This window comes from Ascaphus truei, chromosome 5, assembly GCF_040206685.1.
Source record: "Ascaphus truei isolate aAscTru1 chromosome 5, aAscTru1.hap1, whole genome shotgun sequence".
In the NCBI taxonomy this organism is placed as follows: Eukaryota; Metazoa; Chordata; class Amphibia; order Anura; family Ascaphidae; genus Ascaphus; species Ascaphus truei.
The window spans coordinates 122849362-122858643 of NC_134487.1; the positions used below are offsets into that span (position 1 = coordinate 122849362).

Sequence of the window (9282 nt, forward strand, 5' to 3'; positions counted from 1 at the left end):
CCAGCATATAGAGAAGGGGTAACACTGCCTTTAATGTACACATAATACACAAAATAAATGTAGCTGTTAATCCCGCATTTGAATATTTATTTATTTTTTAATTATTTTTTTCAGGCCAAGGAAAGTGATTTGAACTCATTCAGTGATTCAGATTTGAAACAATTGTCTTCTCATCAACAAATTGAGTTCCTGACTATATTGCTGCTTGAGGTAAGTATTGATCATAATTGATGGCAAGTGACATTCATTCTAATAAATCCATTGATCATACTTAGGTTTTGTTCAGTGGTTCTTACAGTAGTTACTTTTTTTTTTAGTGATGGCATCCCTGTCCCAAATGTGATACATTGAATAGCCTGAGGACACACCGTAGTTTAAATTTTTTTTATTTACAAACACAAGCGTTTCTAATCAACAACAATAACCACCGCATAATGTCCTACCAGGACCTTGACCACTATGTCCCATCTACTGTACAACTCCTTGCCCATACATCAGTAGCTGGGGGGAAAACTGGGACAGCTGCCTTTTTAGTAAGAAGGCCCTATAATTCTTTAAGAATCTAATATTCGCTTTGCTGTTCAAATCTTGCTGCAGCATCCTATTGGTATTGGATATCAGACAGCTGTTGAGCATGATTTGGAGATGAACTATATAGCTGGGGTGCTGATTTTGCGGTGTATGAAAGAATTACTCCACAATTTTGCCTTTTTTTGGTTTATAGTTTCTGTGGTTACACATGCAGCCAGATTACATTTCTGCCATTTCAACCCAACCCCAGCAGAGAACTGCAGGCTGCCCATAAGAAAATGTGCAATGCTTTTCTTTTTGTAACTCCAAGGAATAGTGAGTCTGGCTACATCTGTAGTATGCATAGCAGACTCCATACACTCTCTTGGAATCCAAATGGTAATTTCTTCTCGCACTGTGTGCACCACTGCCATTTGAATTCCTTCACCCATGTGACTTTGTTCCAAACCCATTCATTCTCTTTCCTGTCTCTTTGGGACAGCATACCTAGCATACATCTCTTCATACTACTTTTGAGAGCTTCTGGACTGTCATCGCATTTAGGGACCATGTTCCACATCCATACATGCGCACAGACGGGATACTTTGTTTTTCCATTTGTGTTGGGCACAGTGGAAGGTTCCCAAGCAAACTTGGCTGTCTGTCCATATGCGCTCCATCCCTGTCTGGTCAAACGGGATCAAAACCCACTACCTGGTTTAGCTCACTACTAGAGCTACTGCACTGAACAGCAGTGATTGATATCATGGTAGAAGACTTGTATTTAATTGTCCACGTGACTTGATGTTGGGACATGTACGTTTTATTTGAAGCCTGTATCTTCGTCAACTGTATGACGATTGAACTTTCCTACTCTGTTTTCTCCATCTCAACAGTGAGGGCCTACTCCACTTATTATTCCATTTTTGTGTACCTCTACTATTATAGGTATCTGCTTTCAACTCAATGAAGTCTTTCTTTTCTTCTATTACGCCAACAATATCCCATTTAATCTTTCCATGCTAGTCTTCCAGTTCTTGCAGTACTGCTTCACTGGAGACTCTGGTAGTTGTAGGTACCCAGATAAAGGGTTGAATGACTGCATTTGTTTAATGCCAGGGATTCTTGGCACCCCTCGGCCCATAATGCCTTCCTGAGCACTGAAGCCCTACAGAATGAGGACTAGGGTTGGGCAATATACCGGTATGATAGTAATACCATGGTAATAAAAAAAACGTCTTAACTTGGTACTTTCGATTGTTTGTTTGTTTATTACCGCAGTATTCTTGGCTGCTGGGGCCTGTGAAGTTGCAGCATGTCCCGGGTGCTTCTAGCCACACTCCTCACCCCTCCCTTCTGGCTGCTACTGCAGACCTGGCAGAGGGGAGGAGGCGGAGCAGGGAACTCATGATAAAGATGCATCATGTAAAGGCCCTTAAAAGAATCCTCCTGCTTGTAATCTCCCTTCCTCCCCCAATGTCTTTTATAGACCTGGGGGGTTTAACAAACATTTTGATGACTTGACATTGTCATGCTAGCCTAATTTGTATGTTGGCAAGTATCTTTTACCACTTTAGCAGGGTACAGTATATTCAAGCTTTAATAGTACAGTTGAAACTGCCAGCACAAGTGCCACTATAAATCTTCTTGAACACCCATTGCCACCTTCATTACTTGTGTAATAAAGAAAACGAGTTGATATTGATAAGTCTTTTGGCGTTAATGTCCTTTTTGTTTAGGAGCCGCTGCCAGTCTCGCATGTGAAGCGCATGCAAGAGGTGTACAACTTGAATGAAGTCAAAAATTCTGAAATACGGTTCAGGTTAGTTGCACATGGACAATTGAAAAAAATTATGGTGTATATTACAAAAAATCTTGATTGACTAATGCCGCGTCCATGCTAGGATGCGCGTGTGACGTCATGTGCGCCTGTGGTCCACAGCGAAGGGGGGCATGTCTGACGTCACACGAGCGGTTTGCCCTCATTGGCTGAACTACTTGTGACCCGAGTGTCAAGACAAAGACAAAAAAAAATTCTCGCAAATAAAACAGCCACGCTTTATGGACGCTCCCATAGACTTTAATGTGTTTAGTCGCACCCGCGGTCACGCTCCGCATGGACGTGGCCTTAAGATCTCAACCAATGAACTGGTGTTCCATAGGCAATACTGCAGTATGCCAGTGAAAGCTCTCCTACATCTCCTACTGACCTGTGTTTTAATACTTCAGTGACCTGTATCATACCACTGAAAGAAGATAGGACAGACCTGAACTATAAAACCCTACAATTAAAATTAGCACAAGGAGAAAATGATCCTGCTGTAATATTTTACTACAAGGATAGATACCACTCCTTCAAAATATACATGACAAAAGTTACCTTTTTAATTGCGATTCAATGAAAATTGGACTTGGAGCCATAGGGAGCTGTTATTTTAGTCTGTGAGGTCGCTTGAAATGTTGGATATTCCTGTAAAAGTGCCATGTCATGTTTTTATGTTTAACTGACCTTTTGTATTTTCCTGCAGTTTCCGTGACTAATAAACTGATTGCTAGAGAAGCAATCCTTGAATCTGTTCTATATAAGAAGGCACATTTGTGCTGTTGCTACATTTTTGTGTTTGACGTTACAAAGACAATTTATGAGGGGAATGCAGTGACACACACACACGCCTGCCCTCCCCAACCACCTGTTTTAAATCAGAAATAAATGCCAGTGGTTCTGAAACACCATGTTGAGTCTATTGGATGGTTTATAATATGTACTGTAGATCATTTCACTTTTGACTGTATGGCTAAACATGCAGTATAAAGAGAAGCCTTTTAGGGGAATAAATGAATGTAAATTCAAGCGATCTAAATATTTAGATTACAGTTATATACAAGCTCAATACATCCCACTAACAACAGAATTGGTGTGTATATATTAATACTCTTTAAAGTACATGGGTATCACTTGATTCATACTGTAGGTACTGTCTTTGATCATCCACTCAGTCAAAAAAATGGTACATTGGAGGAATTATGAAAAATGTCTGGTGCAGAGGGATTATAGACATAAACCAACAACGATTAGTGTAAGAAAGATATCTTGCACTCAAGGACAAAAAGGAAACCACTTTAATTGTTGACGCAATTGTCAAGGAATATAAATATTCCAACTACTTTAAGGAGGCATTCAAGTATATACAGTAACGTTTTTATAAACACCAAGCTATATATATGGTATTTGTCTCACTAGTACAGATACATTTATTTTTATTCATTAGTATAACGGACGTAAGTGAAAACTATTTACAGTGCATTAAAATCCCCATGGTGGCAGCTACAATAGACCATCTTGTCACTTTAATTGATTAGTCTATCAAGAGACAGTATTTACGGTTGTGTCAGGTATAACAAACTGCATGTAGCTTACAAATAGCCTTCAACTCCAATCAGATCTGTTGTGTATATACTACAATTAACAGCTTAACCTGATTTCCAATATAAAACAGGTGACTCCCTATATAGTGAATAAGCACACAGGTCTTGCCCAGTATAATAATCTGCATAGGTTGACACTGAAACATCTATGCGGATAACAAATATGACACAAAGGTGCATACATACAGTATATCTTAAGTTCCAGACCCTTTGTAATTGAGGTCTTGTGATCAAACTAGATAAAGTATTGTAGCAACAATGACAGATATAGCAGATAATGAGCTATACAATGTTAATGAAGTATAGCGCAAAGGGGTAGAAAACACCACCATATGACCTGATATATGTACTTGCTGCAATGTCGGCCGCTTGCACTGCGCATGCACAAGGAGTCCCAAGATGGAGGCGCCCTGCAACAGGAGCCGCCGATGCCTCTGGCGACGCGCTCGCCAGTCACAACACTGCACACACCCCTGCTGCAGCTGAGGTACGCGGGGATACGGGGAACCGGGGAAGGGACCCTGCTACACTTGAAATCAGGTTAAGCTGTTAATTGTAGTATATGCAACATATCTGATTGGAGTTGAAGGCTATTTGTAAGCTACATGCAGTTTGTTATACCTGACACAACCGTAAATACTGTCTCTTGATAGACTAATCAATTAAAGTGACAAGATAGTCTATTGTAGCTGTCACCATGGGGATTTGAATACACTGTAAATAGTTTTCACTTGCATCCCTGTTATACTAATGAATAAAAATAAATGTATCTGTACTAGTGAGACCATAAATACCATATATATATATATATATCTATATACTGTATCTATCTTGGCGTTATATACTTTGGAATGCTTCCTTAAAGTAGTTGGAATATTTATATTCCTTGACAATTACGTCAATAATTAAAGTGGTTTCCTTTTTGTCCTTGAGTGCAAGATGAGGGTTCCTGTGTAAGATATCTCTTACACGAAGCGTTGTTGGTTTTTGTATTTTTACACCAACCTGGGATTTGTTTGAAGAAAGATAAAAGAAATGCAAAATGTAGCTTCAATTACAAGCTGAATCGGTGTATTCACTGCCATTTCTAGTACTCTAAATAACCAAGACTAAGGCTATATTACCGTCTGAGTAACGCAATGAAATCCGTTGTAACAACGTTTCATGTTTAAATAATACACACAGGTGGCTGCGTCTCTGTATCCGAGCGAAGTGGGACGAAGTCATCCCATTGGCGCTTAAAATGGCAACGGAACAAGGGAGAATGAAGTTCACTCGACCTCTATATAGGTAATTCACGTAGGACCCACGGGTGAAAAAGTACATGAGCTTTTTATGTACTATGAATCTTTCTGCGTGCATTTGTTTTTGTCTTGGTTTTTTTTTCCTAACAGAAAATATTTCCTTTTCCATTGTGAAGCACTTTGATGCTGTATTTAGCAAATCCACCCTTTTTTAAATTCTCTGGTTGTATTCTGGTGCTGTAATCTATTTCATTTTTGTTGGGTTTGCTGATTGTAGTTAAACTCCTTACATTTGTACCACATTTTGTGCATAATGCTGATTTTTGAAAAAGGAAAAAAAAATCCCTCACTTTCTTCCATCAACGTTTTTGTGTTTCTTTAGGGATCTGTACAACTTGGATAAGGCTCGTGATCAAGCGGTCAGCACCTTCCTGCAGAATAGATCCTCCATGCATCCAGTGACTGCAATGCTGGTGGCAAAAGACCTTAATGTTGATGCTTCATAATGTACTGGCTTCTAATTACTTACCTGCCACAAGAGTACCTGTGCTGCACTTATCATTGAACTAAACTTCATACCAGCCTTAACATACATTTGTATGCAATTAAAACTTTATATGAAACCCAGTCCCTGAACAATATATCCATTAAAATAAGAATTTTGTTAATGACCAGTGTTTTTGTATCAATGCAACTTTCTCTTTGAATATTGATCTTCTGGTTACAGGACTGATTCTGTATGTGTCAAGCAGCTGACCCGGCTGTTTGCAACACACAGAGAATCTGCCCCTGTCCTAATATACTATTTTTAACATGGCAATGGTTCAAGACCGTTTTGGCATCTAACCTTTCCATTTTTCTATATATAGTGTGCTTTATCGTTTGCATTTTGTCTGTCCCCTAAACGTGTAGGCTTCCCTTGAACCCATCCCAATTTGTTTCAAATTCCTCATCACTAGAAGACTGTTCAGTCTATCTTTTAGTGCATGATTTATTTCGGGGGCAGGCTCCTGCTGCTGAAAGAAAGGGTGACCCGGGCGGGCCGGGCAGCGGAAGGGGGAGGGGTGTGTGTGTGTGTGTGTGTGTGTGTGTGTATGTATGTGTGTCAGTCAGTCAGTGTGTGTGTATGTGTGTCAGTCAGCGTGTGTGTGTATGTATGTGTGTCACTCACTGTGTGTGTATGTATGTGTGTGTCAGTGTGTGTGTGTGTGTGTGTGTGTGTGTGTGTGTGTGTGTGTGTGTGTGTGTGTGTGTGTGTGTGTGTATGTGAGTCAGTGTGTGTGTGTGTATATGTGTGTCAGTCAGTGTGTGTGTGTATGTGTGTGTGTATATGTGTGTCAGTCAGTGTGTGTGTGTGTGTGTGTGTGTATGCGTGTCAGTCAGTGTGTGTGTGTATGTATGTGTGTCAGTCAGTGTGTGTGTGTGTATGCGTATCAGTCAGTGTGTGTGTGTGTGTGTGTGTGTGTGTGTGTGTGTGTATGCGTGTCAGTCAGTGTGTGTGTGTGTGTGTGTCAGTCAGTGTGTGTGTGTCCTGCTGCAGCCAGGGGTGGGGTGTAACATTGCGCACCACCTCCCCCCCCCCTTCCGCAAATTCTGCGTACCCCCCCCACCCCCCACTGACTGGCACACATACATACAGACACACTGACTGACACCAACACTGACTGACTGACAGACTGACACCCACACATACACTGACTGACACAGACTGACACACACATACACACACACTGACTGACACACACACACACACACACTGACACACACACAAACACACACACATACACACACACACACACAATGACATACACACATTGACGGGGACACACACACACACACACACTGGCTGACACACATACACACGAGGAATTCACACTTGGTGCAAATAGCTAATACAGGGGATGTGGGCCGAGCACGCGCATTATAAGTCAAATTTATTTGCGTTTTGTCAATGAAATTGTATTTTGATTTTTAATTAAAACATCACCAACACAAATACAATTTCTGTGACAAAAGTCAAAGAAGTTTCACTTACTATGCGCGTGCACAGCACACACAGCTTTTTTAATCTAGAATTGGGTGCTATTTACACAAGACGGCAGTTTTGCATACCTTGCGTCCTTTCTAACGGCTTGCATTTATTGGCTCTATTTGCAAATACAGAATCAACATAGATCTTTGGACATTTAAATGTGCTTTATTTACATGCCATTTATGAACGCGCATCTCTGTTCAACGATCTCTTGGCATACAATGCTTCCACTGCAGCCAGGGATTCAGAGTGCCAATTTCATTTGCTGTACGGTGGAGTGTTGGTCACACTTGCCATAACTTTGGCTAGTTGCTAACATGCAAACTTTGTAAGTAAAAAATAAAGTTTTGCTAGCTGACTAAAAAAAAAATCCCTGCAATGGAACTTTTTTTTTTGCATGCTCCCTTATATTTGTGGGGTATATAGCATACACTCTTATGCTTTTGTTACCAAATGATCATACTGTTTATTACGTACGGAGCACGTGACCTGCATATGCGACGAGGATTAATACGCCACTATCTAGCTGGCTAACTTTTCACCTTTGCAAAGCTTCCTCAAATGCACTATCTCCCCTCAATCCATCCCTATATACAATCTGTTACAAATGACACGTGGTTTAAAAAAAAACAAAAAAAAAACAGCTACTCTAGCCAACTCAACTTTCTCCTCCGTAAGGTACATTCAATTAGTTAATATTAACCCCCTTACTCAATGGCAGTCTTGCCCATCTGCTGCCACCACCCAAGAAATATCGCAAAAAATTGCGAGTCTCAGGTCTTGTTTATTATAGAAAAAAATTATGCACTTAACACACCATATCAGAAAATGTAAATACTCTACAAAGCGTGCAACAGTTTATTCACATCCCAAATCATTACTTATTAAGAACTGCTTAATATATATATATATATTTTAAATCTGCTGTAGATTACAGAAAGATTACAAGAACATAGTTACAATAAATGCAGACCAGTTGCTTAAAATAAAATGATGAAACAGAATTGCCTATATAGTACGTTGCCATAGGTCTTTCCCAGAGAGGTCACTGGAGTAGAAGAGGAAAATTCACGTGTTCTGATCTCATAACACACCTTGTTGAATTCTAATTTTCATATTACTTAGGTTAGACTTTTGTACCAAATCCTCCATTGAAACAACAACATAAGACCCATCCCTGTCTTAAATCGTCCCACCTCACATTTTTATGACTTGGCCTTTAAAAGTTATGGGGTGTTTTTTTTTCCCCTCCCTTTTCGTCCCTCCCCCCCCCTCCCTTTTCGTCCCTCCCCCCCCCTCCCTTTTCGTCCCTCCCCCCCCTCCCTTTTTGTCCCTCCCCCCCCCTCCATTTTCGTCCCTCCCCCCCTCCCTTTTAATCCCTCCCCCCCCTCCCTTTTCTTCTCCCCCCCCTCCCTTTTCTTCTCCCCCCCCCTCCCTTTTCTTCTCCCCCCCTCCCTTTTCTTCTCCCCCCCCTCCCTTTTCTTCTCCCCCCCCTCCCTTTTCTTCTCCCCCCCCTCCCTTTTCTTCTCCCCCCCCTCCCTTTTCTTCTCCTCCCTCCCTTTTCTTCTCCCCCCCCTCCCTTTTCTTCTCCCCCCTCCCTTTTCTTCTCCCCCCCCTCCCTTTTCTTCCCCCCCCTCCCTTTTCTTCTCCCCCCCCTCCCTTTTCTTCCCCCCTCCCTTTTCTTCTCCCCCTCCCTTTTCTTCTCCCCCCCTCCCTTTTCTTCTCCCCCCCTCCCTTTTCTTCTCCCCCCCCCTCCCTTTTCTTCTCTCCCCCCCTCCCTTTTCTTCTCTCCCCCCCTCCCTTTTCTTCTCCCCCCCTCCCTTTTCTTCTCCCCCCCCCTCCCTTTTCTTCTCCCCCCCTCCCTTTTCTTCTCCCCCCCTCCCTTTTCTTCTCCCCCCCCTCCCTTTTCTTCCCCCCCCCTCCCTTTTCTTCTCCCCCCCTCCCTTTTCTTCCCCCCCTCCCTTTTCTTCTCCCCCCCTCCCTTTTCTTCTCTCCCCCCTCCCTTTTCTTCTCTCCCCCCCTCCCTTTTCTTCTCCCCCCCTCCCTTTTCTTCTCCCCCCCCTCCCTTTT

The 9282-nt window shown here is 41.9% G+C and overlaps 1 protein-coding gene across 1 annotated transcript in view; it reads left to right on the plus strand.

The window, feature by feature from the left end:
* Positions 1-5851, plus strand: part of LTA4H (leukotriene A4 hydrolase) — a 37505-nt gene extending 31654 nt beyond the window's left edge. The window contains exons 16-19 of the mRNA XM_075600569.1: positions 115-210; positions 2250-2332; positions 5122-5226; positions 5563-5851. Of these exons, the coding sequence (XP_075456684.1) occupies positions 115-210; positions 2250-2332; positions 5122-5226; positions 5563-5686 (408 nt within the window). The 3' untranslated portion in view covers positions 5687-5851. The remainder of the gene's footprint in view (positions 1-114; positions 211-2249; positions 2333-5121; positions 5227-5562) is intronic.
* Positions 5852-9282: the final 3431 nt, after the last annotated feature.